The sequence below is a fragment of the Electrophorus electricus genome, chromosome 10 (genome assembly GCF_013358815.1).
Source record: "Electrophorus electricus isolate fEleEle1 chromosome 10, fEleEle1.pri, whole genome shotgun sequence".
Lineage (NCBI taxonomy): Eukaryota > Metazoa > Chordata > Actinopteri > Gymnotiformes > Gymnotidae > Electrophorus > Electrophorus electricus.
In genome coordinates, this window is record NC_049544.1 from 1892310 (window position 1) to 1919748 (window position 27439).

At 42.2% G+C, this 27439-nt stretch overlaps 4 protein-coding genes across 5 annotated transcripts; 3 read left to right on the forward strand and 1 right to left on the reverse strand.

Moving 5' to 3' along the window:
* Positions 1 to 1466: 1466 nt before the first annotated feature.
* ca2 (carbonic anhydrase II) lies at positions 1467 to 6222 on the reverse strand. The gene is made up of 7 exons (XM_027007316.2): positions 5786 to 6222; positions 5348 to 5545; positions 4363 to 4481; positions 4174 to 4266; positions 3939 to 4001; positions 3674 to 3829; positions 1467 to 2645 (listed from the first exon to the last, which is right to left on the reverse strand). Exons 1-7 carry the CDS (start codon positions 5817 to 5819, stop codon positions 2526 to 2528), a joined length of 783 nt encoding a protein of 260 aa, XP_026863117.2. The 5' UTR covers positions 5820 to 6222; the 3' UTR covers positions 1467 to 2525.
* Positions 6223 to 8120: 1898 nt separating this feature from the next.
* rbis (ribosomal biogenesis factor) lies at positions 8121 to 9609 on the forward strand. Of its 2 annotated transcripts, none has more exons than XM_035530918.1 (4): positions 8121 to 8212; positions 8468 to 8584; positions 8691 to 8807; positions 9025 to 9609. In XM_035530918.1, exons 2-4 carry the CDS (start codon positions 8474 to 8476, stop codon positions 9091 to 9093), a joined length of 297 nt encoding a protein of 98 aa, XP_035386811.1. In that variant the 5' UTR covers positions 8121 to 8212; positions 8468 to 8473; the 3' UTR covers positions 9094 to 9609. The 2 variants fall into 2 exon arrangements, with proteins under 2 accessions (XP_035386811.1, XP_035386812.1); XM_035530919.1 differs by having other exon boundaries at positions 8123 to 8212; positions 8472 to 8584.
* Positions 9610 to 10777: 1168 nt separating this feature from the next.
* fbxo45 (F-box protein 45) lies at positions 10778 to 16116 on the forward strand. The gene is made up of 3 exons (XM_027007318.2): positions 10778 to 11445; positions 12573 to 12929; positions 15241 to 16116. Exons 1-3 carry the CDS (start codon positions 11128 to 11130, stop codon positions 15424 to 15426), a joined length of 861 nt encoding a protein of 286 aa, XP_026863119.2. The 5' UTR covers positions 10778 to 11127; the 3' UTR covers positions 15427 to 16116.
* Positions 16117 to 19979: 3863 nt separating this feature from the next.
* Positions 19980 to 26164, forward strand: nrros (negative regulator of reactive oxygen species). Its single transcript, XM_027007234.2, has 3 exons — positions 19980 to 20216; positions 21084 to 21204; positions 21861 to 26164. The coding sequence occupies exons 2-3, from the start codon at positions 21097 to 21099 to the stop codon at positions 23814 to 23816; spliced, it is 2064 nt and encodes a 687-aa protein (XP_026863035.2). The 5' UTR covers positions 19980 to 20216; positions 21084 to 21096; the 3' UTR covers positions 23817 to 26164.
* The last annotated feature ends 1275 nt before the right edge of the window (positions 26165 to 27439 follow it).

The following is a 27439-nucleotide window of genomic DNA, read 5'->3' on the forward strand; positions in this document are numbered from 1 at the left end:
TACAGAACCACTCTTCACATTTCAAGGCCTCCTTCCTTTTCTCACAGCTATTACGACTTTAGTGCATTTACAGTGAGAATGAAGACTTCCTCCAGAAAAGTATGGAAATGTGTGAATATTTCTTATAATTGTGGCTTTCCCGAGGAAGTCATAGATGATGCCTTTTCTTTTGTTATACCTGATACCAGAGAGTGGATGCAACGACCTACAAACAATCTACTGTTAAGACAACAAGAATTTCTTTGGTGTTGACTTATTACCCTACAAATAAAACAGTAGTTATTATTATATTTAAACACTTCAGACTCCTCCAAGGTGATGCAAAGAATACTTCCTTTTTTAAGGATCCTTCACTGCTCAACACCTGAGACAAAACAAATCCAGTAAAATAACTCGCATGAATGGATGATTCCTCCTCCTGCATTACTGTGCCTAGTGTAAAAGTTGTAAGATGTAATCAGCTTTACACTGGAGAAACCAAGAGAAGGCTTGCCAATCATTTTAGTGACCACCTTTGGACCATCAGAATTAAGGGTTTGTCGTTTCAAGTGACTATCCATTTTAATATTAATGGACACCGCATTAATGACAGTTCTGTTTGCATTGCCAGTTGTAGCTATGGCAGCAGTGAAACTAAAAAAAAAGATGTGATCTACACTCTTGGGACTTTAAGACCTTATGAATTGAATGTTATCATTTAAACATCTACTTTTTCATATATAAATTAGATCCACCTCTTTGTTTGCACAGCTGATGAAGGACCTCTGTCTGAAACATCCTGTTTCTCTGTAAACCTTGTGTACTTCTCTTTTTTTGAAATCTTTATCTTTAACTAAATGTGTATTTATAATTTTTATATAATATATGTGTGTGTGTGTGTGTGTGTGTGTGTGTGTGTGTGTGTGTGCTTTATCCGCCTCTGGACCAGGAAGAAAGGCTTTCCTTCTGGAGACTCACTCTTCTTTGGTTCTGCCTTGCTAGAGAGACGTAAGTAGTGCTTGCATCAGCATAGTCTCACTGCTCCGGGCCCCTTTCAGGCTGGCTGATCCAGTCTGCTCTGTCACTCTATTTTATGTTGGCACAAAACCTGCATTAAGGAGATCTGAGGCAGAGATTATACGTGAGCGGCAGATCACGTAACTAAGTCCACTGACACAGTGTCAGTTTCTAGCAAATAATGAGAATGCATCAAGATTTGTGGGCATCATCAATGAGCAGTAAATGCCAGTCAAGAACTTCTGCACCACACAAACAGCATGGCAGAGCGATGCCAGTATAAAACAGAGTAGACAGAATGGCTCCTTAAATTTCTGTATCAAAGTCGTAAGACTTATGAGATATGGCTAGCCTTTAGACAGACTGTATCAGTAAAGGTAGCTATCAACATGTAAATCAATAATTAAACACTTTTTAGAAGATTTTGTTTGTTTTACATGAATATAAATTAAATATAAGTTGAATGTGGCTGATGATGAACTATTTAAGTTTAATGTGGCTTAGTATAGTTGTACATACACAATAAAATGAGATTCAAAACATATAATACGTTTAATTAAAATATCTTTTTTCCCAAAATAGTGGATAGCAGACTGTGTGTGTGTGTGTGTGTGTGTGTGTGTGTGTGTGTGTGTGTGTGTGTGTGTGTGTGTGTGCGTGTGTATATATATCGAATCTAAATGTTTCCATTTCATTCAACCCCAGTCATTTTCACAAAAACATACAAGATACAATTCTCTGGTCCCACAGTTTCACGTAAAGAGATGAGTTTTAGGAGCACACTTCATACACAGCCGCGCATCATACAGCTAATTTGGGAAATCGCATCAGATCATAAACATTCGTTATGGAATCATTCAACATAACCCCGCACTAAGCTTCCTCGCTAATATCACAATTCATGTCGAGTTAATGGACAAGCTGCCTAATGCAAAACAGACCAAATTGCTTTTATGATTTGAGGTATAAGCGTTAGAATCAGTACTACAGAAAATCTCCTCTGCGAAATCCAGCCTCAATGTACTGGACCATGTGTGTGTGTGTGTGTGTACCAGAGGAAATTTCGAGGTCACTCTGCCATAATGAGAGTTCGTGTTGCAGGGAGTTCTAAGCTGCAGTGATCCTGAGGTAAGTAGAGAGAGCTTACAGCCGGGCACGGTGGGCGACAGCCGTCGCAGATGGCCAGTGGCCAGGGCCACTGGTGCCGTAGGCAGGACTGTCTGCCTATGGCCCCACTGTACTGGATAGCTGTGACAGAGTCTTTGGGTAGCAGGATCAGGGCATGCTGGGAACCGAATGCAAAATCACTCTCGGCCTGCTTTTTAAGACTGCGGAGGATCTGCCAGGCATGACAGCACTGCAGAGCGACAAGAATCAAAAAGACATCAGCACTCTCTCAGTGAGAGCTCCTGCAGGCGAGGTTTGTTGTGAAAGAATAAAATGACAGGCGTGTGGGCTCCATCTGTGTCTACTGAGGCACGCGGGGTTCACTACAGCAACAGGGGTGCAGGGTAAAGGCCGCGGCCATCTTATTCAAAAGAGGCGCGGACCTTGCGACCTTTCAGAGGCTGCGGGGAGCGGTAGTTATCCACCATGTAGCGCTCTGGTTCCCCTTCCGCTGAGAAGAGCAGGTTGCGGAATTCCTCCATCTGTCGAAGGGTGGAGAGAGAGAAAAGGGGAGAAAGACTTCAGCACCTGTCAATGCCACTTACGTGACTAAAACTGCAGTCTCCACAAGGAGGTGATAATGCAGCCTAAACTTAGATTAGAGGTATGTGTCCATAACACTCTGTTCTTTGTGCTTGATGTGAAACACAACTTTCATTCATTTAATTTCACTAAGATGGGTTTTGCAAAAGCATCATAAAACAAAGATGATCTTTAAGTGGTAGAGCGAGTATTATACTGAACTCTCGCTCTCATTTATGTTAATCTTAACACTATGATGATTTTGGGAAATGGGGCCCTGAACAGTAGCAGCCAAAGGAAATGCTGTTCATTTACTTCTCTGTGAATTTGAGATAAAGTTTGTAGTGAGTAGCCGCAAATTCCATCCGACAGCAACTACAAGTGAAAGGAGGCTGTTCTGTCAAGTTTATGTTCCCAGTATAAGTTTGGGAAAAAGATTCTAGGCAATCTGAACATTTCTCTGGAAAGTGTTCATTTCCATATAGTTGCAAGATGCCCACTAGGCCAGTTAGAAGAGCAGAAGACAAGAAAAGCGTCCAGACGCGGTAAGGAAGTTAAGTTGTCTGTTACTGTTCAACTAGCTCGTGCTTGTCAGTGACCTCTTGCAACCTTGATAAGGAAGCCAGTGATCAAATGGGTCAAACGTTGGAGGAGAACCCGGTGAGCGTAATTACATTTCCCAAAATCTGTCCAGTGACTAACCGTCACATTACACAGTTCAGATAACCACAGTACTCTACTTCAGCACAACAAAAAGTCCTGAACAATCAGATATTATTACAGCATTACAATAGTATTTCATAGTGTTGTAGAACATTCTGTCTGCCATAATCTCTTTAAGGGAATCCCATGAATATTATGTATTTAAAAAATTATATTTGGTTCCATGGTGCATGGTGATTAGTTAGTGCTATTCCATACACCAATTATGAATTCAGGATTCCAGCAGTTTCCTAAAATAATTAATAGGCTTATAAATGGGTAAGACCTGGACAGAGCTGATGCTGATTGGCTGCTTGCAGACAATCCATGTGACGCTCTGCAGGAGAGGGGGTGTAGTCAAGGAGCCATCATATGTCCAGTAGTCCAGAGAGTCTGGAAGCAGTACGGATGGGTCAAAGTCCGCAAACGAAGTCTGCGTGCCCTGTTCCCAGAACCACAGAGACGGAAAAGGATTGGGAAAGGATTTTCAGGCCTAATCTGTTCAAGCCCTCAGAAAGTAAAAGCAATTAATAGAAATTTGCAGAACTTGCCTTTGCCTTAATGGGACCCAGTGCATCTAGAACCTTCTGGAGTGCGGGGTTTTCATCACCAACCTGATCAACGTCCAAAAAGAGCACAGGTACATAACGATCCAAGGCCTTGGACATTAGGGACATGCCTGCAGACACCGGTGCTTCTACACAGTTAAATATGTCCCTGAAGAGCAGCTCTGTTAGCAGTTATTTTATCACAGTAAACCAACAGAACGTTTTCAGGTACACAAACCTCGAGGAAGATTCCGACGACGGCCAGACCATCTGGCTTGCTGGCAGCTTCGCTGAAGCTGGGGTATGCAGTATTCCAATGTACTAAATGAAGCTGAAGACAGATCAAATGTTTAACCCCCATATCATGTGCACTGCCACATTTCTGATCTCTCTACAAGTACAAGACTAAGTCATGGAGGCTCCATACCTCGGCAGGGAACATTTTGCTGTCAACGGTGTGCTCCGAGCCCTTGTCATCGCTGGAGCCCCAGTGGAAGTGGAACTGTTTCAGCCTATAGGTGCCAGAAACAGGGCCTCCTGTCAGAGCTGATGAGAGCATGATGCAAAAACGGAAGGGGAAAAAATGGTTATGTGGAGAAAAAAAGTTCAAATGTAGCATGATACATCATACACGTGAGGCTGTCAGAGATTCCAGCCACAATTAAAGAATAAACCAAGTTCTAAAGAATCGGGCAGTGCTACAGTCACACACACACACACACACCTGCGTAATACGCCCTCCCCCACCACATACACACGCGCGCACAAAGTGCAATAATTTTTTACCGACACAATACACTGTCTAAATCCTTTTTGCATGCTAAATACATTTTAGGTAAGCGCATTAAATTAGACACTTAGAACTGATCTTAATTCATGTTGTCCCCGTGCTAATAAAATAAAGACAAAGTAGGTTTGCTGTAAACAGATTAGATAAGATTGCAGTACTGTGCGCGCGATTTGCAACTGGCGCGTTACTGTAGGGAAAAAAAAGATGCGTCTCCTGACACCTTTGCGGGTGTGAATTATAAGGTTGATTGAGCGTTGCAAAATCTTTTAGTGTAACATTTGATGACGGACACAAACTGCAGAGTTTAATGCTTAACTTAGCAATAAGTCAAAAGTTCATTGGGAACTTTTTTACTTTACCCTGCTGATGAAACTTCCCTTTTTGCATAATTTCATAACTTTAACGACAACAAACAGTAGTCATATTGCACGCAACTGCACGCCTGTATATTTCTATTAGTATTAAATTAGGGACATTCTTCCACCAGAATATCAGTCGAGCGAGAAAACCAGTTTTACCGAAGCGCAAAGCACGTAATCTTAAATGCTTGTAACTGATGCATCCGCCGGACACCGCGACACATGCCGGTATTCACTTGAAAAGCAGGGAGAGGTGCACTAACTTGAGCTGTCCGCGTCGTCAGCGAACGTAACTTGAAAGGAATGTCCATTGTTGAGGATGTCAAGGGAAGTCGAAGGGTCGTACATCAGGGCGAGCGGCTGGAGCGCATGATCGTACGCCGCTTCGGCAGACACAATGTTAATGGGGGACTGCCGCGGTCCATTGGCAATTGGAAAGTTTCTAAACCATTTGTCAGGTCCTGCAACGAGAAGTGAACGATGATTTTACAAAACCGCAACCTCGGTCTATACAAAATCAGTCTAGCCGTGGCCAAGGTGAATATGTCGCTGGCAATGTCAAATAAAAAGTGATGCACAAGGTCTGCAGGCATGTATGAACCACTATTACGCAGTCAGGCAGGTTTGATACATTTGTCCTCCGAGCGCACGAATAGGTGACATTAACTGACTTTATAGGAACAGAGAGCGTAGTGTCTCACCGTTGTGCTCTGCGTAGCCCCATCCGCCAGACATTGTCACAGTTGGACTGATTGTAGGTGCGAGCAGCTGCTGTTACTTGAGTCAGCCCTGTGCGTAAACCGCCAGTATCCACGCAGACGCGTCGGGGTTTATATAGGGTCCCCTGAGCGCGATTCTTCTGAAGCTGGTCGCACACACTCGAGCGCGACTAGGAGGAGGTACTAGCGCAAAGGATCGATGACACATCTCTCTCTCCTTCTCTCTCCTCTCATCTCCTCTCCTCTCTTTCTAACAGTCCTGAGATGTCGCTCTTGCTGTGCCACAGCTTCGAGATGCCGCCGCGCACAGTGCTTCATCCTCCGTCGGAATGCGCACCTTGCTGCATTTTTAATCCGCGCTAATGTCCGTGTAACTCCTCCGGCGCTCGTGGGCAGTAAGCACGCTCGGGGAGAGCACTGCGCGCGCGTGCGCGCGCGCTTCCGTGGCTGCAGTGCCGCACTTACAACGAGGTTTACTGCAGGCCGAAAAGCGCAAACGCACATAGAAAAGATCTGTTCATCGCTGCGCTGATATAAAGTGGAAAATAAATAGACTGCTGCTTTTTTTTATAATGGATGCACTGAATGGCTCGTCTCATTTATCATATCAGCATGCTTGGTGGGGAGAAATGAATACGGCAAAAGCTAAATCCATCGTTGCCATCTGGCGGTGGAGTGGAATTTTAGTTCAAGCGGCAAAGAAGAAAGCATTGAAACCAACAGCCAAATATTTATAATAATTCGTGAGTTTAAAAGGATTTAAGAATAGTTATAAATAACATTTCAGTTGTTTCACTTTCCTAAACTTAACCAGTTGCATGCATGTAGTCTAGTCTAGAGCTCGAATATTGATGGACTGAATAGGGATCAGTGGTCATAGAAGATCAGACAACAAACAGCTGGACAGAACAGAAGTCTGAAAAAAGAATCAAACTGTTCCAGGACGGCTATTAAGCTTTTTTTATTTAAGAAAATACAACTGTTCTAGCTTGAAGAGTCTAAGAAGATCAATGATTGTCGTTTGAAAGACCTTGCATCACTTTACTGCATTCTTCTATGTGAAATGATATATGACTACCCTTATGACTAATGTTGCAGTCCAAGCTCATTTAGCCCTGCTACAGGAACACATAAATGAAGCACTGGGGATGTGTAAGTACCCTCTAAGACATCAAGTTAAATAATCCTCACATAATACCATTTGGTTTTCAAATCAGAACTCTATCATTTTTGCCCCTTTTGACCTTCTTCAGTACATCTAGATGTCAGCTTGGAGACAATTTTTCCAAAACCACATATTCACTAATTTCCTTAAAGAATACAGTACGGGGGAGGGAACCCTCTTCTTGGACCTAAAGTTACTAGAAACAAATGATCCGATTTAATGCTAAATCTTTGTTCCTATTACACCAGGAACAAAGCTAAGAAATGCACTGTCTGTACCAGACACCCCAAAACTAGTTCATGCTTTTATCACCTCAAGAATGGACTACTGTAATGCCCTGCTAACTGGATGTTAAGAAGCTGGAGTCCTTACAAGAACCAAAAGGTTTGACTATGTTAGCCAGATATTATCAACGCAGCATTGGCTGTCTGTCAGATTCCGTATCGATTACAAAATTGTTTTACTGACATGCAAATCTATACACGACCTTGCTCCTCAGTATCTAGGTAAACATATTTCCTATTATAGACCCTTATGCCTACTTAGATTACAAGGTGCTGATTATCTATTAACACCTAGCATTATGAAAGTTATAGCAAGAGATAATAGCATTTTCATACAAATCCCCCAGCTTTGGAATAATCTTCTAGTCAGTGTTATGACTGTATTTTAAAGTCTAGTTTGAAAACTTGTTTATTTAGTCAAGCTTTGAAATTAATAAATGGTGCAGATCTTGGTGTGTGTGGACATAGAGTATGAAGGTAAACAGATGTTGGAGCTGACATGCCTCTGCTCTCATGCGTTCACCCTGCTTAGCTGTTATAGCTTGTTCTGCCAGAGTCTGCCAAGATCTGCAATGGTCCCTCACGTCTCTTCTGGTTGTGATGCAAGCTCGACCCTTCGGACCAGCCTAATCAAACTGGACCCCCAACTGTGCCTGTCTAGCGAATCTGTAGCCCCAGAAGAGATCACAAACTGTTCTTGGGTCCCATGGAGACTTTACTGAAGTTTTTTTTATTTTATTTTATTTTATTTATTTATTTATTTATTTATTTATTTATTTATTTATTTATTTATTTATTTATTTATTTATTTATTTTTAAACAGTAGATGGCGGTAAAACATTTTGATTTTGGTTATCAATCAGTATCGTAGAAGAAGATGCTTACGGAAGTATGTAGCAACACATGCGTTGCTGAGGTAGTAGACTAACGCTATATTAGCAGAAACGTCTGACGTCTACTGTAAGTTATCCTTTCTATTTTTCTATATATTATAGAAAAACAACGTATAACCGGTTCCTCAATGGCTAACTGTCGATCTAGGCAGTAATTTATCCTTCATCAGACCTGCTCACATTAGCCACATGGAAGTCTTTAGCTAGCTACGTTAGGAAGATATGTTTTCTTTAGCTGATTTTATTGTTGACGCCGTAACTTAACTTCTCAGAATGCAATGTTTCTTTGTTTTATCAACTCACTACTTTTTTTTCTTTTTAGAAAGAGATGGCAAAAAATAAACAGAAGGGTAGAAAACAGAAGAACGTGTTTCAAGTTGCCAACCAGCAAGCCAAACCCAAGACCAAAACAAAGCCTGTTAAAACTTCGTTAAAACATGTACGTTAAGCGTTCCCACGTGCTGTAGCTACTTGCTTTGCTCTTGATTTGCTGTTTGGGTGTAGAATGAAGAGTGAGTTGACGTTTGTATTTATCTTGACATAAGATTAACACTTTGAAGAACGAGAAAGTGGAAAACCTGAATCAGATCTTCTCAGAGGTCCAGAGGGATGTGAAAAGTATTTCAAAATCTACAGGCCCAGACCCTAAACAGAAAGCAATGGTAGTATGCTCCATCATGACCAAACTAAGATAAAACTAAGGCTATTTTCAACAGCAGAATGTATGACCTACCGTTTGTTAAATGCCTCCCATAAATTTTGAAAGTAAAAATGGCTTTAGCATGCTTTGCATTTTTGAGACATATATTCAATAGTGCTCAGTTTGAAGATTTAAAATTTGTCAGTTGGTTTATAGTTTATTTTAAAAATGTTTTACAGGTTATAAAGGAAAACCCTCGGGAGCCTGTCAATGTGGATGGTGCAGTCCAGCTGTTTTCTCAGTTATAGTGGATTGGGTCACGTGAGAAAAATCTGTTTGCATCTGTGCACGTTGTGTAAGCACTGAGGTGGAAAACAAGCTCGAGCATAATGAGTTTGAGTAGAAATGTTAAGATGAGATATTTGGGAGAATAATATCAAATGTCAGATAATGTGTAGACACAGCCTGGGAGTTTTAGCTTGAATTTGAATCTGAATTTCATATGATTCATTTTGATGGAAGCCAAATGAACTGCTATTTATAACGAAAAGTGTGGGTTTTGGCTTTCAGTGAAACCTTGTCCAAAATTTCTCTGTGGTAATTTGTCTGTTTAAAATCAGGCATGACACTGTCCAAGATGAGAGTAACAGATAAAATGAGGGAAATATCTCAAATGGGCATGTTAACTGAAAGAGCAGCAATTCTTGTATGATCAGATATTCTCATGAACAGTGGATATTGTTCAGATTTTTAGCTATTCTATCAACATTTGTACATAAAATCGGCGCTTGATGGATATACAAATAAAGTGATGTATAAATACATGATCTGAATTGGTGCATTTTTAATGTAGCACAGTAAAAGTTACTTGGTCCAATAAAGGCTCCTCTGTGTGCTGCAAAAAAAAATTATAAAATGACCCATTAACAAGTCCAGACAGGTTCTGTCTTCAGTTTTTCCACACAGCCGTTTACTGTAAATTATAGCCTCACTTCTCTTAGGTCAAACATTGTATTTTTCTAAGATGTTGATCCTGTTCTTTTCAGGCAAAGTTCTTTCAAATCCATTACTGTTGATGTTATGCTGTGAGGTTCTGTGCATAGTTAATTGTTATTTATAATTGAAATAATTACAGTTTATATATCTGCATGTTGCTGTTGCCTTGTCAAGTCTGTCGCGCTCCTCATTCTACATGTAATTCTTAGCTCTTTTTAATATGCAGAAAGAGATGGTGTTTTCCCTCTGTAGTACTATTCCTCTTACAATCTGAATATCTAGAAGTGTTTGTCTAGACGTCAGCTGTAAAGTCAGCTGTTTGTGGAATATTTTACCACCACCATACTTAGCTTCAGAAAAGGAAATGCCAACGACGATATGTAAAATGCTGTTCTGTATTAGTTCAAATGTGGTTCTCTAGACGTACTCTTATACAGTTCCCAGTTGCTTTATATTCTATGTTGCGCAGGCCGCACTGATTATTGTGTAGTAATGGGTCAACTGGATCTCTAACCTGTAGCCTTTCATCAAAAGATAACTGACCTGGACTGGGCTTCGACATATGACAAAGAGCAAGGTGACAGGTCACGTGATAAGTCTGTAGCAGTACGAGCCTAGTGCCTCTCCAAGAGTTAAGTGGGATTTTAAGCCTTTCCTACAGGCTCTGATGTTTAGGATGTTTTAATCCATCATGAATGTTGGCTTTGAGTTTAAAGCAGGATGGATTCCCTCAGGTTGTGAGACACAAAATGTGAGACTTCTTTAACATGATTTTATTTATGCCAAGAGGTCTGGAATTATTTGCTCATGTGTTCCCCACTTTATACAGTAGGCAGTGAATATTGGATCTCATTTAAAATTTGGTCTGATATGGACTTGTGAAAGCATCTTTTGGCGCCACCTGTCGGGGAAATGTAGCCTAATGGCAGACGTAATTTGTTAGTCAGGTCCTTGAAGGCGTGTAGTAATTTATAAGCAATGAAGCAATATTTTCAAATGAGGCGTCATGTGTAATGTGCAGATATCGCTGAAAGTGCGTTTCGTCCAAATATTATTACGAACGTTGTAAATATTGTATCAACGTAAAGGTCTGCTTTGCTTTGTGAGTACGGTGTTTCAGAATACATATGAGGACCTTAACAAAAGTCCCAGATTTGGTCCTTTCCTTACCACCAACACCGCGGCGAAATGGATTCGGTCGGTCATTCCTAGCCGAGCATTTTTTTTTTTATCGGAACCATGATTTGGTTCTGACCGGTTCCTGTATCCTAAGATCGGTTCATGTTTGTACCGGTGTGCTCCTATGCACTAATTGACACCAACTAGCCCTGTGAGAGGAGCCTGATATGTCTGGCGTGGCTGGAGCTGGGGCGTGCGCTAGCGTTGGCGCGGCCACCGCGAGTTGTACTTCAGCCGGCTCTACCTCTGGCGCACTATGCGGCGGTTCGGGCATTGCGGGTAGACTACCGACTCGGGTTTTGGAGCACATTTTCTCGTATCTGGAGTTGTCGGACCTCACGAAGTGTTTCTTGGTTTGCTGGCACTGGAACCACTGCCTCGCCGACGAGAACAGCGAGGTGTGGCGGAGCCTCTGCGCCCGCTTGCTCAGCGAAGAGGCTCTGCGCTCAGACATCCTCTGCAACTTGCCAACGCACAGAGGGAAAGTAAGTCGCATTTCTGCATTATTCCAACAACCAGGACACGGCTAACTAGTTGGCCAACACGAAGTATCGGGAATTAAACTAACCTATGTCTACAAGTCGTTATTAGCTGGTTAGCTAGCTAGCTAGTAACGACCTGGCCGGCTGAATTTGTACTTCCATCTGTTTAGTGCACATTTATAGTGTGTGTGTGTGTGTGTGTGTGTGTGTGTGTGTGTGTGGGTGGGTGGGCGTCAGAGGACACACGACCTCCTTAAAAAGGTTTAAAAGCAGCCGCACAGTGTATGGTCGACGTTACAAGCAGCCGAGAGATTGTTTGACACTTGCTCATGACGTCACTTGTAAATACTAAATATAGATCTGCGGAATCGGTTATTTTAGCCGTTTACAGCGACCGCACGATCTCGGCGCATCCCAATGCCGTCTGGAAGGATTTCTGACCTGGAGTTGTCCTGGAGTTGCGCTGTATTCCAGGTTGCAGTGTTGCTGCCTAGTCAGCCCTAGCATGTCTGATAAGAGAGTGGTGGAGTTGGTCATACTGAGCTCCCACAGTTTGCAGACAATTTATAGGTTCTAAATTGCTTACATATTTATTGCTTGTGAACATCAGTATTTCCAAATGTATGTTTTGGAAAGTATGTCAAGTAATGACTATTTTCATAAAGCTTTCCGTGACAGTTTCTTTAAGATGCACTATATCAAACAAGATGAAACTTACATAGCGTTTAATTGTAAGGTTCATATGTAGAACTTAACCAACCCTACTAACCAAAGAGCAGCAGAATTATTGCTTTAAGAAAGTTATTGCTTAAGCCAAGACTAACTCACTTCCTAAGGAACAGGCTGTGGCATCCTTGCTCTTCATTGTTATTGTTAGATATCACTCACCTTTTGAGAAGTACTCTTTTATATCTCCTTCATCTATGACCTGCATGTTTTAGCCTTCACAAGAATACATTTTTTGTATCTGCCATGCCATCTCAGTTACAAAATTCCTGAACAAGCTCCGCAGCCTTGCTGTCATAGTTGTCATTTTTGTCCTTCCGCGTACACTGTTTCTACGTTTGGATGTACTTGATCTGAAGCACGGAATCTGAACCCGTCACTTAATTTTCCTGCTCTCTCTACAGCTGAAGTCATTTCAGCATGCTCTGAGCTCCCACGACTGCTCGAGGAACGTGTATGTTAAGAAGAACGGTTTCACCCTCCACCGCAACCCCATCGCCCAGAGCACTGATGGCGCTCGTGGTAAGATCGGCTTCACGGAAGGCAGGCATGCCTGGGAGATCTGGTGGGAGGGGCCACTTGGCACCGTGGCAGTGATTGGGATTGCAACCAAGCGGGCACCAATGCAGTGCCAAGGCTACGTAGCGCTGCTGGGTAGTGATGACCAGAGCTGGGGATGGAACCTGGTGGATAACAACCTCCTTCACAACGGTGAAGTCAACGGGAACTTCCCTCAGTGCAACAATGCACCAAAGTACCAGGTGAGATGGCTTGGGTTTACACGAGGCAGTTGGGGTCCAGAATCTATAACTTAATACGGTTCCTTACTCTGAAGTCAGTGCGAACGAATGCAGCCAAGATGTTTTACTGTGAATGGGCTTTCTGCTTTATTTTACTTTAATTGCATAGTACTTGTATAGCACTTTATGCAACAGGGGAAGCAATGGCATAAGGAAGAAACCTTGAAATAACCAAGGGTTTGAAATGTCCTCTGGGCAATACCAAAAAGCAAAGTTAATCTGTTAATCCGTTAATATGTTAATCCGTTAATCTGTTAATCTGTCAATCTGTCTGTTCAGAGAGTATCACTTTTTTGGGGGGAAGCCCAGTGATTTCGGTTTAGCCTCAATTTTGGATGGGCAAAACGCCAAGACTTGGTATACATTTAATCATGGTGCCCTGTGCCATTCCAGCTGTCTTCTTTGTTTTTTGCTCATCAGACCATGAGATGCTGAAATCTTGGCCAAACCTCAGGACGGACTTTGTGCTGAACGTCAGACTATGTGATTGAAGTTTTTCTGGTGACAAAACCCACGGTGCTAGAAAACTCTTCTTCTGCTTTTGTTGTCCATTTGCGACTTGCGTTTGCTAAACGGAACAGTCCGCCTTTGCGTCCCACATTCCGCTCCTTCATTTTACTACACTGCTGCATATTTTCAGTTGGCTCACAGGTTCTGCATAATTCCAGGACACTCCATACTGGTTGTGCACAATTCCAGGCCATTCCCCATTGGCTGTTTTTAGACGAACGCAGCTGCAGTGGTCACACACGGAATAATGGAGCAAAATTCCTGCTGCTTCCAAAAGATAATTGTAGGCAATAATCAGGCTGTCGTGGAGAGAATGCACTATACGGTCAAAGGCGAATATTAGCTTGTGAACAAAGACTTCCACAATCAGTGACCTGTTATCCGCAATGGCATAATCGTCAAGATAATCACATGGTGTAAAGATGGCTTAATACACCAGTAAACCTGGTAATCCACCGATGGGTTCAGGGCAGGTGCAACGAACAAGATGCGCTGAATGGTTGCCCTTCAGGATGGAAGTGTACCCCTCGTTTAGAGTCTCGTCTTGCCCAAACTCTGAAAGTAATCGCCAGGGTGGAAATCAAATTGAGGTCAAATCTCTCACTAACAGAGAAAGGCCTAAGTATGGGAACATTGACAATGCTTAAAACCTTAGGTTAAGATGATTAGGAACAAACCTGTTGAGAGAAGGATCAAGGGGAGGATGAAATGTTAAAAGTCAAAGTTTTTTGACATACCATTTTAATAGTGTAATTTCCAGGTACTTTAAGAAATTATTTTAAGCTTGATAGATATTCTCATGTAGTGAAAACTTGATTTCTTTTTAATTCTTTCTGTACAACAGGCTCCTAAAATATGATCTGATCTCCAGGGTCACTCAGGGGTTTCCTTATTAAGAAGACCTACCTCAATTAAGTTGCTTTCTGCTTTAATATCCTAACCAGTAATGTCTGCTTCACCCAACCAAAGGTGTAGATGTGTGCTGATCTCATTTAGCCCATTGCTCTATACAAAGGTTTGTGTATACTTTTGGGCTGTCTTACTCAAACATCCTACTTTAGACTGAGGGCCAGATGTTGACTTGGCTAAGTCTAAAATACAGTATTTCTTCTCTTTGAATCACTATGTTGTTAATATAGCAAGACAATAACCCGTAACACAGGAACGCATCATGACAACCTCTTTTGAGGTTTTCAACTTGACACCCTGGCAAAGCAGTCTTACGCTATTAAACTCCCTCCACCCTACTTTACAGTTGGTGTCCGGTTGTTGTGTTAGTTGGCACAGTGTTTGATTCTACAGATATAACACTGTGTACAGTTACCAAAACTTTCAGCTTTATGGGTCATCTTTCCACAGAGCTTTGTTTCAGAAGTGCTGTGGATCATCCAGGTGGTCTTCACTACACTTGAGATGTGCAGCATGGTTGTATATGATACAAGCAATAAAACTACCTGAAGTTGCTTAAAACACAGGTGTTATTTGTGCAGAACCAGGCTTTTCTTATACTTCCACAGTTATATATTGTTTATAAACTAAATGAAACCAGATCATCACATAGTCATATGGTATCAGAATGTTACAACAAAATTTAGGCTGCATGATAATTGGTAATTTCCAGACTCACTTATTTTCTCTAACTAGTGATTTTGCTCTCTGAATTATGAACACAGATTGCACAGTAAGGAATCCCATTTAAATTTGCATGGAATCATCTTTTCATCATCACGTAATATGAAACTCTGATGGTCTTGTGTTCTAGATAGGGGAGAGGATACGAGTGATCCTGGACATGGACGATAAGACGTTGGCTTTTGAGCGAGGCTTTGAGTTCCTGGGCGTGGCCTTCAGGGGGCTGCCCAAGGCCTGCCTCTTTCCAGCAGTTTCAGCGGTTTACGGCAACACCGAAGTCACAATGGTCTACCTGGGCAAACCTTTGGATGGCTGAGACATCGCACGTGACCAGGAGACATTCACATGACAGTGACTCGGAACAGCCCTTGGTGTGACAGAGATGAGCTGTTTGGAACGAACAAATGGGGGGTATGGGTCCGACGCGCCACAGGATGCGTGCTTGGCTTCCGCAAGTTTTCTCGATGGCTGAGGATGGTTATTTTTAAAGTTCATTTGAATTTAATTTATTAAAAGACACTGGGCTATGTCTTAGTTAATCAAGCCAACCAGAAAAGATGGTAGGTGGAAATTTTAACCCTAATCTTAACCCAAACTCTATACATAATCTGAAATCAGTGTGTTTATAACACATGACAGCGGTCATGTCCAATAAGTATTGCATTAATACAACAACGGGATGACTTTAGAATTTTACTCTGCACCACAAAACCAACTCATATGCAGGCATATGACATGCCAAAATGATGTTTCTGTTGCCTCTTCACAACGTGACCATGTTGAGCTCAAAGGTAAGACTGCTTCACTACAAGAATTAGTACTTTGCATGCACTATAAGTTGAAGCTGTCTTTCGCCATTAGTGTTTGTGCAGGGAAACCTTGTAACTGTTCCTGTACTACTTCTCCATTGTGATGTAATAGTGTATGATATATTTATTTATTAGGTTTTTCCTTGGTATCATTGAGTTCATGGAACCAGTGAATAAACTATACGGTGCCAGTCTAAGTGTAGATGTTTGTACTTTTAAATGTTTGTATTTTTCTACCTTATAAGCATTTTACATATTAGCAGTATTCAGTTTGAGCAAAACTAATAATTCAATCACACAGATATATGGTGGACGGGGTATCAAAATTATCAAAAGGACCTCTGCATGAAATGTCCTGTTTCTCTGGAACCATGTTTCTCTCTACTTCATTGTAATTCTGACTAAATCTACCTCTTTTACTGGAGTCCACTACAGTTAGCAAGATTTCTAGAGAAACAGGAAGTCTCAGGACAGGAGGTCCTTCATCAGATGTGCAAGTACGAAGTGCTTATACACACACAAATGCACACCAGCCTGCCGAAACTGCTCTAACCCGTCAAGCCACTTGCTCCGTTAAACCTCTGAAGGTGTCTTGTGGTAACTGGTGCAAAGATGTTAGCAGCAGATATTTTAAGTCCTGTAAGTTGCAAGATTGGACTTCTTTTTCAAGCATGTCCTGCAGACTCAGCTTTGTGGAATTTGGTGACCAAGTCAACACCTTGAGCTACTGCTTTATGTTCCTGCAACCATTCCTAAACAATTTCTACAGAGCAGCATGGAGCATCGTCCTGCTGAAAGAGCCACAAGGGAATACCGTTGACACAAAGCAACTGCCCAGAGCATCACCTTGCTTCTGTTGGCTTGCGTTCCCATAGTCCAGGTGCGGTCCCTTCCCGCACGCACCCAGCCATCCACATGAAGTAAAAGAAGACTTGATTCACCAGGCTACCACCTTGTGTTGCTCCTTGATCCAGTTCTGATATGCCTTTGTATAGTGCAGGCGTTTTGGTTGAGGACAGGGACCATCATGGGAAGTCTGCATATGTGGCTGTGTAGCCACAAACCATCAATGCATTGTGTGTTCTGCCACCTTTCTGTCATAGCCACCAGGAACCTTTTCTGCAGTTTGTGCTACATTAGCCCTTCTGCGGGATTCTGTGTTAGCATTTCGCTCACCATGTGCATCACTGAGCCTTGGCTGCCTGTGAAACTATTGCCAGTTTTTCTTGGAAGAGGCTTGGGAAGTACTAACCACTACATACCAGGAACACCCCAGCTGACTAGTGTGACGCACACTGACCCAGTGTGGTCCTTGTCAAAGTCACTCAAGTCCTTAAGTGTACTCATTTCCCTGCTTCCAACACATCAATTTCAAGAACTGACTGGTCACTTACTGCCTAATATATCCCACCCCTTGACAGGTGCCCTTGTAACAAGCTAATGACAGTTATTCACTTCACCTGTCAGTCCTTTTTAATATTGCTGCTGATCCATATACACTGCCTGGCCAAAAAAAATAAAGGTCACCACCTGGATTTAACTAAGCAAATAGGTAAGAGCCTCCCATTGGATAGTTACTGCATGGGTGATTGTTTCAGCTGGCAACAAGTTATTGAACCTTAACTGACGCAGTGAGTAGCTTCTCATTTGTTAAACAACCATGTAGGAAGACACATCCTGTGGTCATGGAAAAGATGTTAATTTGTGTCAGAAGGGTCAAATTATTGGCATGCATCAAGCAGAGAAAACATCTAAGGAGATTGCTGAAACAACTAAAAGTGGGTTAACTGTTCAATGCATTATTAAAAAGTGGAAGGACAGTGGGGAAACATCATCTTTGAGGAAGGAATGTGGTCAGAAAAAAATCTTGAATGATAGTGATTGGCGATCACTTAAACGTGTGGTGAACTCAAATTGTAGAAAAACAACAGTAGAACTCAGGGATATGTTTAATAGTGAAAATAAGAGCATTTCCACACACAATGCGAAGGGAACTCAAGGGATTGGGACTAAATAGCTGTGTAGGCTGTGTGTAGAAAAACGCTTGTCAGTGAGGTTAACCACCAAAAACGGCTTCAGTTTGCTAGGGAGCATAAAGATTGGACTCTGGAGCAATGGAAGAAGGTCATGTGGTTTGATGAGTCCAGATTTACCCTGTTCCAGAGGGATGAGCGCATCAGGGTAAGAAGAGAGGCGGATGAAGTGATGCACCCATCATGCCTAGTGCCTACCGTACAAGCCTGTGGAGGCAGTACTATGATCTGGGGTTGCTGCAGTTGGTCAGGTCTAGATTCAGCAAAATTATGTGCCCAAAGAATGAGGTCAGCTGAATATACCTGAATATACTGAATGACGAGGTTATTCCATCAATGGATCTTTTCTTCCCTGATGGCACTGGAATATTCCAAAATGACAATGCCAGGCTCAAATTGTGAAAGAGTGGTTCAGGGAGCATGAGACATAATTTTCACATATGGATTGGCTACCACAGAGTTCAGACCTGAACCTCATTGAGAATCTTTGGGATGTGCTGGAGAAGACTTTGCACAGTGGTCCAAATCTCCCATCATCAATAAAAGATCTTGGGGGGGATTAATGCAACTCTGGACAGAAATAAATGTGAAATTGCAGAAGCTTGTGGAAAGGATGCCACAGGGAATGTGTGCCGTAATCAAAGCTAAAGGCGGTCCAACGAAGTATTAGAGTGTGTGACCTTTTTTTTGGCCAAGCAGTGTATGTTGTAATATCCAGTGTATGGTGACAGAATGTGGCTGTACCACAAGAGGGCATATAATGCTCATTCCTCAAAGTCTCATAGACCAGTCCAGTTCGGTACCTCTATTGTGCAACTTTTGCACATATATTTGGTTAATAGATTTGGTGCAACAGTCCAGTTTGTTGAAGAGAAGGGGAGCAGCCTTTAACTAATCTGGTTAACACACTGCCTCGTGGGGTCAAATGCTTAAGAACTAGGACTCTAGTGCGTCAGTGAGCAAAACGTTTACGGTCCGTAAACTACTTACAACTGTTTTTAGTGGTCAATACATACTACTATAATAATAAGAACATGGAAATATAAGGGAAATAAAATCTACTGGGCTAGTCACTAGAATTTAATTATTGTACAAATGCAGAATACACGAGATAATAGCCGTACGTTCCTAGACTGTACTAACTGGGCGTTAAACCTACTTAACTGGTTTACTTTAAGTAATTATTTCCCAGATTTGTCAAGTTCCTAGAATGTCTATCTGAGCGCGCTGAACAGTTGTTTAGACTAATTTACTACTTTAAGATGAGTAACGACTGCTTCTATGTAGAGGCTACCCAGTGGCATTATTGGCATGGATTATATACTATATACCTGCACTTCTTTCTGTTCATCGACTGCTTCGTTGCAGGCCTATTCAATGTTATAGACCTCAGATAGTTCAGATGGCACCCCACCTTAGAACCCGTGGATTTCATGGCTACTTGTGATCCATTTAAAATGTATTGGCCTACATGCTTGCACGATGTACTGGATTAAACCTATTAAGACACCTAAGAGTTACCCAAGGCCAGAGCCTCTAAATTGGGCTACAGAGATGGAGAAAGTGCACTGTACAACACATTTTCAATAACATTACCCTGAGCTTGTCGTAGAACACAAATGTTGGCAAAGAAGGCAAAGGTGAAAGTTTTTACAGGCTTGAGCTGTCTGACTACTGATGCATGGCTGTGCAGAGCATATGACGGTTTGTTGTAGCAAAGTGATGGAGCTGCAGCTTTTGACAGGAAGGGTGTGAGCGCTCCGTGGTTTCCTCTTTAGTAGTATCTGATGAGCAAAACCAGTAGTGGCTGACATGGGTGTGTTCCTTATGCATGATTTTGTGGTCTACTAAATAAGACCTAAATAAAACTTATCAAGACGCATTAATCATTTATGCTTTTTTTTTTTTGCAGCCTGTGAGACACATCAGACCATATAAGAAGTAGAATTTTCGCTCTTGCGTTTGCCGCGAGTCCACGAGCGAGAGAGAGAGAGAGAGAGAGAGAGCGAGAGCGAGCGCGCCCTGCTAATATAAATCTACCACCGCGCAATACGAACCTCTACGCTGTACTGTCTTGGCAGGCTACATGTGACTTGGTTTCCGTTGCTTTCTTGCTTCCGCAAATACAAAAGACACTGCAGAGCTGCAGATGTCAAGCGCTTGGTTCTCCGATGGACCCGATCGCAGCGCGCTGGTCGCAAAACCAAGTGATGGTCGACAGCCGAACCTGCCGCTGCGCAGTGGACGCGAGCCCAACCAGCGGGGTAAGAGCGCTCAGGATCCCGCAGCGGAGCTTTACGCGCCTGCGGCGAGAGACGGCGGGATTAAAGCCAGTCTGTCCGTCAGCCCTCAGCGTGAGCCTAAGCGTAGTCTACAGAAGACAGCGGCGATGTCGCGGACTCCCTCCGGTATGGCTCAGCTGTAGCCAGGGAGGGAACGCCTGACCCCAGAGACTGGCTGCGCCTACTCGTGGGTTCATCGCTGGACCAGTCATATTATCTTTTGCGTGTCTATGTATTGATATATATTGTCAGTGCTAAATCAAATTAGTTAGAGGTTTCGGAGTTGTAGGCTAAGGTAGGCATACAATCAGAAAAAAAATAATTTAAGAGTTATCAATATTTTAAGCCGTGTTTATCCTCTTTTCCACTTTTTATTTATAGTGGAAACAAATACATCTATTGCTGCATACATCGTATTGGTTACACTGTTTTCTTTGAAACTTTATTTATTTGCTTAATAATTTCTTAATGGTGGATAAAATTGCTGGAACAAGTGATAGACTGAATTAAAATTCGGAATTTTATGCAAAATCAGTTTGAAAAATAAATTATTAAAATAGATGTCAACTCACATAGATTTCTATTAAGCACAAAATAAATGTTATTTGATATGTCCATAACACATCTACATTAATATTAGGTCTAAGTATATGAAAAGGCGATCGGTAGCGCAGTGTCCAGCGTACATGGATGTTCAGAATAGCGACTTTACTGGGAGAGCGATTGATGGTGTGAACGCGCCAGTATGGAGCAAACCTTGAAACAAAGTGTGATATCTTAATTAGTTTTCTCTTCGGCACGTGTTTCACTGTTATTGCCTTTATCTTGGCTTTCTTTTCCGGGCTTTAGCGAGTATGGTAAGATGCCGGACCTCGGCGCCCCCCGCACGCTGCCGTTCTTCGCCCTTCTGCCCGTCCTGTTGGCCCTGTCGCAGGGGCTGAGCCATCCACCCAACAGCCCATGCAGAGTGGTAAGATGGAAAACCAACCAAACCAATCCAATGCGACGCACATATAACTACGATGCCACACAGTGATCTGTAAAGGTGACGTTGTTGTTGTTGGGCAACAAAGTTTATTTGAACACCAATGATACAATATAGGAGAGTTCCGAGATAAGACTTCACATCTACAGACTGAGGCTTTTTCGGTTAAATATATGAAAAATAGTTTATATAAAATACAGTGTCTATAAAGTATGTTCCTTTTGTACTATAAATAATACTAATCCAGTTTTAAGCTCTTACTAAGACTTGACTGTCATTTTAAAATATCAATGTATGGCATTATAAAGTGAAGTCGCATAAGTATATAACCAGGTATTTTTCTGTTCACTTAACTTTTAATTGTAATGTTCAAGTGCTGCACAGTTACTCACAAAGCCTATTTGAACATAGCTAGCTGTGTAAACATTTGTAAATAATATAAAATCTATCCTTAAATTAAACCTGAAATGTAAGCCTTACTAGTTGCTCATTTAAAATCAACTGTTGTTCACCAGCGATTAATTATTGCTCCATGATTTGATTTGATTTGGTTTTCCTTATTTTGTGTGGGGTATCTACTTTGAGATATTTGTTTTTTCTCATTGCCTGTGTTCTTTCTTATCTTCTTTCTGACCCCACAGACTCAAAACACGGCTCGCTGTGATGGCTTCCGCCTCACTTCTGTGCCGAGTGACTTGCCACATCAAATAGAGGAGCTCTTTTTAAATCAGAACCTCGTCCTAAAATTACAGTATGATTCCCTGTCACGGTATCCATCCCTTCGCCTTTTCAGCTGTGCAAACAGTCATCTGAGGGCAGTAGAAGAGGATGGGTTCTCCGGTTCACCTCTGATAGAGAGTCTCAGTTTAGCCAACAATGAGCTTCACCATGGATACGTGCAGCTTGCTCACTCTATGAGGTGTCTGACTAGGCTGAGAACTCTGGATCTGTCTGGTAATGGGCTTAGAGAAGACATGGCTTCTGACCTGCTACAGAACCTCTCATCGCTTGAATTCCTGAATTTATCAAATAACAATCTATTGAGGCTAGATGAAGCCATATTTAGAGACCTACATCAGCTAAAGGAGCTTAATCTCGAGAGGAATCTGTTGTTTGAAATTGATGGAGCATTTGATCACTTGAAAAGACTCCAACGGCTTAACCTGGCCTACAATTCTCTGCCTTGTTTGGTGAAATTTGAGATGACCCAGCTGGTAGTGTTGAATGCCAGTCATAACATTATCGAATGGTTCATAACAAATTTGGACCTCACAGAGACTTTTCAGCTGGAGACGCTGGATTTGTCTGACAACCAGCTGCTGTATTTCCCCTTTCTTCCTCAAAAAAGTCGCCTAAAGACCTTGTTACTCTCCAACAACCAGATTAGCTTTTATGGTCATCTTGCAGAGCACACCTCTCCAAACTGGACTACCAGTGTTGAGTACTACAACTTAGGTGGAAACCTCAGCAACATTACAGTGGATCTCTGGAATGACAGCTTTCATGGAGACATTTCTTCCGTCGAGCTGCTGGATCTCAGAGTAAACCAGGTGAGATACTTCCCTCAGGGATTCCTTCAGAAAATGCCTCACCTCAATAGGCTGTGGCTGACCAGGAACTGTCTAGAGTCCCTGAACCTGACAGCAGAGGACCTGCCCGTCACCCTCTACCAGCTGGACGTGAGCAACAACAGACTTACCGAGGTGCGTGCACAGTTGAGCTCAACCAGCAAGCTGAACAACCTCACGCATCTAAACCTCAGCTTAAACGACATCCAGCAGCTCCCGCCCGACATGTTCACTATGCTTCCTAGCGTCAGCAGTGTAGACCTCAGTTACAACAGGGTGGGGCTGTGCCTTCCAGGAGACACCACTAGCTTGGACTCTTCTGCCTGTGCTGTTTGGAGAAATCTTTCCTCCTTAAAACAGCTCCATATCGCTGGGTGTAACATCATGAATGTGCCACCTATCATTTTTAAAGGTACTCCACTAACACATCTTGAACTATCTAACAACCCTGGTCTGCTCATTGACCAAGACTCTTTATTAGGACTCAGTGGGACTTTGCAGCATCTGGGACTGAGTAACACAGGGTTGCAAAATTTTGACTTCTCTCCATATAAAAACTTGAAGTCTTTAAACATCTCCAAAAACTCAATGTTGGAACTTCCGAGATCACTAATGACACTGAACCTGAAGCTCCTGGACTTGAGGGATAACATGTTGTCGACCATCCAGTCAGAACAGGCATTTGTGCTGGCAGACAGAGTTCAGATTCTTTATGTGAATGGAAATGCCTTTAACTGCTGCCAGCTTCAGTGGTACAGGACACTTGAGGCATCCAGAACACTTTCTGTTGTTGATCTATCAGAAGTTACATGTACGGACCTTCACTACCAAAGACAAAGAGCTGTGCTTTTTAACTCCTTCCTCTGTGGTCGCAGGAACACAGAGGAGTCGTTTTTCTGGTACATTCTACTGTTTTTATCTGTTAGTGTGTCCCTGGTGGGCATTGGTGTCATTTATTTCCTTACATTCAGGCCAAAGGTGTTGCCTCGGGCGATCAAAAAGAGATGCTGGCGGCCCACACCATACTGAAGAAATACACAGCCCTTGTAAAACTGGTCAAATAAAGTTAAATACACATTTTTCTAATAATGAAATTGCAAGCTCATTCTTTTAAATAAGAGAACATGAAAGCGATTGTCCATCTCGATTACAAAATGTAAACAAACCTCATTTTTGCACAAGTCCTTTCCTACATGCACATTGTAGTATTTTTGTTTATTCCTTAAAACAAAAGTGTTTTTGTTTTTTTTTAAAGCATGTGAGCTCTTGAGGACACATACCACAGAGAAGAGATGTGTTGATGACAAGTTGTGAAATCTTTTGTATATGAATTGACACATACGTAATGCTTAGGAAGTCTCATGATGTTCAGCTCCAGCAATAACTTTCACTTTTTTTATACCTACTTCTGTGGCTGAGACACAATCATCGACTACGCTAGTTCTGTGGCTGAGACACAATCATCGACTATGCTAGTTCTGTGGCTGAGACACAGTCATTGACTATGCTAGTTCTGTGGCTGAGACACAATCATTGACTATGCTAGTTCTGTGGCTGAGACAGTCATCGACTATGCTAGTTCTGTGGTTGAGACACAGTCATCGACTACGCTAGTTCTGTGGCTGAGACACAGTCATCGACTACGCTAGTTCTGTGGCTGAGACACAGTCATCGACTACGCTAGTTCTGTGGCTGAGACACAGTCATTGACTACCCTAGTTCTGTGGCTGAGACACAGTCATTGACTACCCTAGTTCTGTGGGTCGGATACAGTCATTAACTATACTAGTTCTGTGGCTGAGAATATGGCCATTCTACCACTTCTCCAATATGTCTTCCTTGGTCAGTTCACCAAAAATAGCCTCTGATATAGCAAAATATATTTTATTGCATTTTCATTATTTCATATATAATTACAGCCTTTCATTATTAATTTCAAATGTAATTTATTACCTACTTTAGTCTAGTCCAAGTCTTAGTCCACCTAAAATGAATGTTAGCTAAAGCATTTATTTACAGCTCCACGTAGTAGTTAAAATCAGAGGGTTTTATTTAACAATATAAACACACAGTTGTTCTTTACATCACTGGCTGTCAGACATTGGATAAGAAAGGTAGTGGCCCATTCATAGTAACTTTGAGCAATTGTGTATATTTGTATAACTCAAGATGATCGTTTTCCTACAACCTTTCAAATGAGTTCAACCGTGTCCAATTTTAATATTGTATTGTGACAAAAATATACAACTTTACATTTACAAACACATGCTATTATCACATGTGATAATAGCATGAACCAAAATTATTGAAATGCATCTTATTCAACCACTTAGCATCATGGATCAGTTTTCCATCTTAAACCATGACCATATAACTTCCAATGTTGATCACAATTTAGTAAAAGACAAACCTTAATCCACAACTGGAAATGTGCCATGTGTATTTTAAAATATGAAGGTTACAACAAGTCTATATTATAAACCCTTTGTTTGACTAATTATTTGTCTTTTTACAGAAGTCTGATCAATACTTTGATTTATTCTTAAGTACACTATTTCTTCTTGTCAGATAAGCCAAAGCCAGATGTCTCCGTGACCTGCTAGGAGTTAGGTGACCATGCACAACAGTTTGATTCTAAATCAATTTACATTTGTAATAAAAACACTTCACAAATTGCAAATGCTATAGCAAAACTGTTGCTTACACACATATACATGTGTGAACAAGTTTAAATTGAATATGAGAAGTTGCGTGTTGCAAACAGTTGCCAAAAGCAACAGAGGAAACATGAAATTTCCTGTTTTGCTCAGATCTGTAGCAACTGCCCAGCACAAGGTGTCAGTGAGGGCTGAGGTTTGGCTCCATGCTCACTTCTCAAGAGGCCACCGTGCAGGGCCTAGAAGACTTGTGCACTTCTTTGTTTTAGTCCTGCAAGCACACCCAGCAGCTCACTGCTCATGGCCTGCACACTAAGAGTCAGAGAATCAGACCTCAAATCATTCTGAGGAGAAAGGAATGATAACCACTCTCTGTGAACTTCTACCGCTCAGACTGGGTTAACCTCCCAATGCCGGTGCTTCAGAAGCACTTTCAGATCCACACGGACCTCGGTGCACGGTATCTCATGAAAACATATTCTTGAAATGTAATACACTGCAATTTGTATACTTCTGTATATTTAACCGCACACACACACACACACACACGTGTGTGTGTGTGTGTGTGTGTGTGAATAAAAAGAGATGTGAGCTGTATCTTCGTAGTGTGCCCCACAAGGTGGTTCCAGTGCGTCTCCACAGAGACCAAAGTGAAGCTTGTAGGTCAATTTCAACAATGCCTCAAACACACGCAACACACGGGTTAGACCGCTGAACCTAACCCCTACGACTCGTCCCCCCCCCCCCCCCCCCCCCCAGGAGATCTGCCCAAGCGGATTTCTGTGGGTGGCGGCGCACGAGAGGAGGTACGCAGGAGCCCGACCATGGCTACAGTCCCGAGGCACTGGAACCTGCAGTCGTGAAGTGTGCTGAAAGCAGAGCATGCAGGCTAAACCAGAGTGTAACCAGAATACCACTGTGGTGATACTATGGGTCATGGTGGTTTGAGCAGAGAAAGAGAAACTGGGGATCACAGGCGGAGCCCACAGCTGCCACCTGTCGGGTTCAGCCCGTGTAAGAGTCTGGGTTCATTTTGCTTTGCTGGCATAAATAAATAAAGAATAAAGGGGGGTGGGGTGTGTGTGTGTGTGTGTGTGTGTGTGTGTGTGTGTGTGTGTGTGTGTCATGAGTAGCCCCATTTCTGTTTGCACAAAACCTGTTTCCTGTGGAATGAATGAAGTTTGTGATCGTTTTGCTGCAATCGTTGGAATGGAAAAATCTGCAGAAACTTCCCTCTTTATGCTAGATGTTGAAATCCCAGGGAGTGTGGGAGCTGGCGAGGTCAAATTTTATGAAACCTGTGACACTTCTTGTTTGCACTTCGCAGTAGCTGCTCTGATATCTCTGGTCTCACGTTGAGTCACAGTCATGAGACTTATGGCCTCGGGGTAATACAAATGATCTTTAGTTGTTATAGAGGCAAAAAAAAATAATAAAAATGCAGATATGTAAAAGAGGAAAGAAAAAAAAAAATCACTCCAGAAATGTGAGGAAGAGTGCGTTCCACTGGTGAAACTGAAACGTGCCCATTTGTTCAGATTAGAATTTTTCTATGGGAAAAAAACCCCACTCAACATTAAAAATGACATTTGAAGAGATGCTGCACTGTCAGCATGTACCAGAGTTCTCAGGCTGAAGTGAGCGCGTTTGGCTAATGTGGCTGATCAGAGTGTTTTAGAGTGAGTCATGTGTGCTGATAACCACCCTGGCCAGAACTCTTCTCATTACAGAGGCTCTTATACTCAAGGGTCTGTTTTTTTGTGTTCGGTACTGGTACGAACAGCTCACCGGGCCAGCTCATTGGCTGTGCTCCCACTGCTATTTTCAGAAAGGAACCCGAATGATCCCCCAACGCAGACACACACCAAAAGCCACTCCCCCATCCCCAGCATATGAGACTCAGTAACGGACACCAAGGATGGATGGCTTACAGAACCACAGCACAGGAAGCGAACAGCCGAGTGAGCTCCATTTCCACTTAACCCTTTCATTACT

Coding starts and splice junctions, on each gene's coding strand:
- ca2 (XM_027007316.2), bottom strand. CDS start 5,819: ATGTCTGGCGGATGGGGCTACGCAGAGCACAACG. Junction 4,482..5,347: donor TGACGACGCGGACAGCTCAA/GTTAGTGCACCT, acceptor TGCTCTCATCAG/CTCTGACAGGAGGCCCTGTT. Junction 2,646..3,673: donor TCAGCATCAGCTCTGTCCAG/GTCTTACCCATT, acceptor ACCCTTCGACAG/ATGGAGGAATTCCGCAACCT.
- rbis (XM_035530918.1), top strand. CDS start 8,474: ATGGCAAAAAATAAACAGAAGGGTAGAAAACAGAAGAACGTGTTTCAA. Junction 8,585..8,690: donor TTAAAACTTCGTTAAAACAT/GTACGTTAAGCG, acceptor TCTTGACATAAG/ATTAACACTTTGAAGAACGA. Junction 8,808..9,024: donor ACCCTAAACAGAAAGCAATG/GTAGTATGCTCC, acceptor AATGTTTTACAG/GTTATAAAGGAAAACCCTCG.
- fbxo45 (XM_027007318.2), top strand. CDS start 11,128: ATGTCTGGCGTGGCTGGAGCTGGGGCGTGCGCTAGCGTTGGCGCGGCC. Junction 11,446..12,572: donor TGCCAACGCACAGAGGGAAA/GTAAGTCGCATT, acceptor CTCTCTCTACAG/CTGAAGTCATTTCAGCATGC. Junction 12,930..15,240: donor ACAATGCACCAAAGTACCAG/GTGAGATGGCTT, acceptor CTTGTGTTCTAG/ATAGGGGAGAGGATACGAGT.
- nrros (XM_027007234.2), top strand. CDS start 21,097: ATGCCGGACCTCGGCGCCCCCCGCACGCTGCCGTTCTTCGCCCTTCTG. Junction 21,205..21,860: donor CCAACAGCCCATGCAGAGTG/GTAAGATGGAAA, acceptor CTGACCCCACAG/ACTCAAAACACGGCTCGCTG.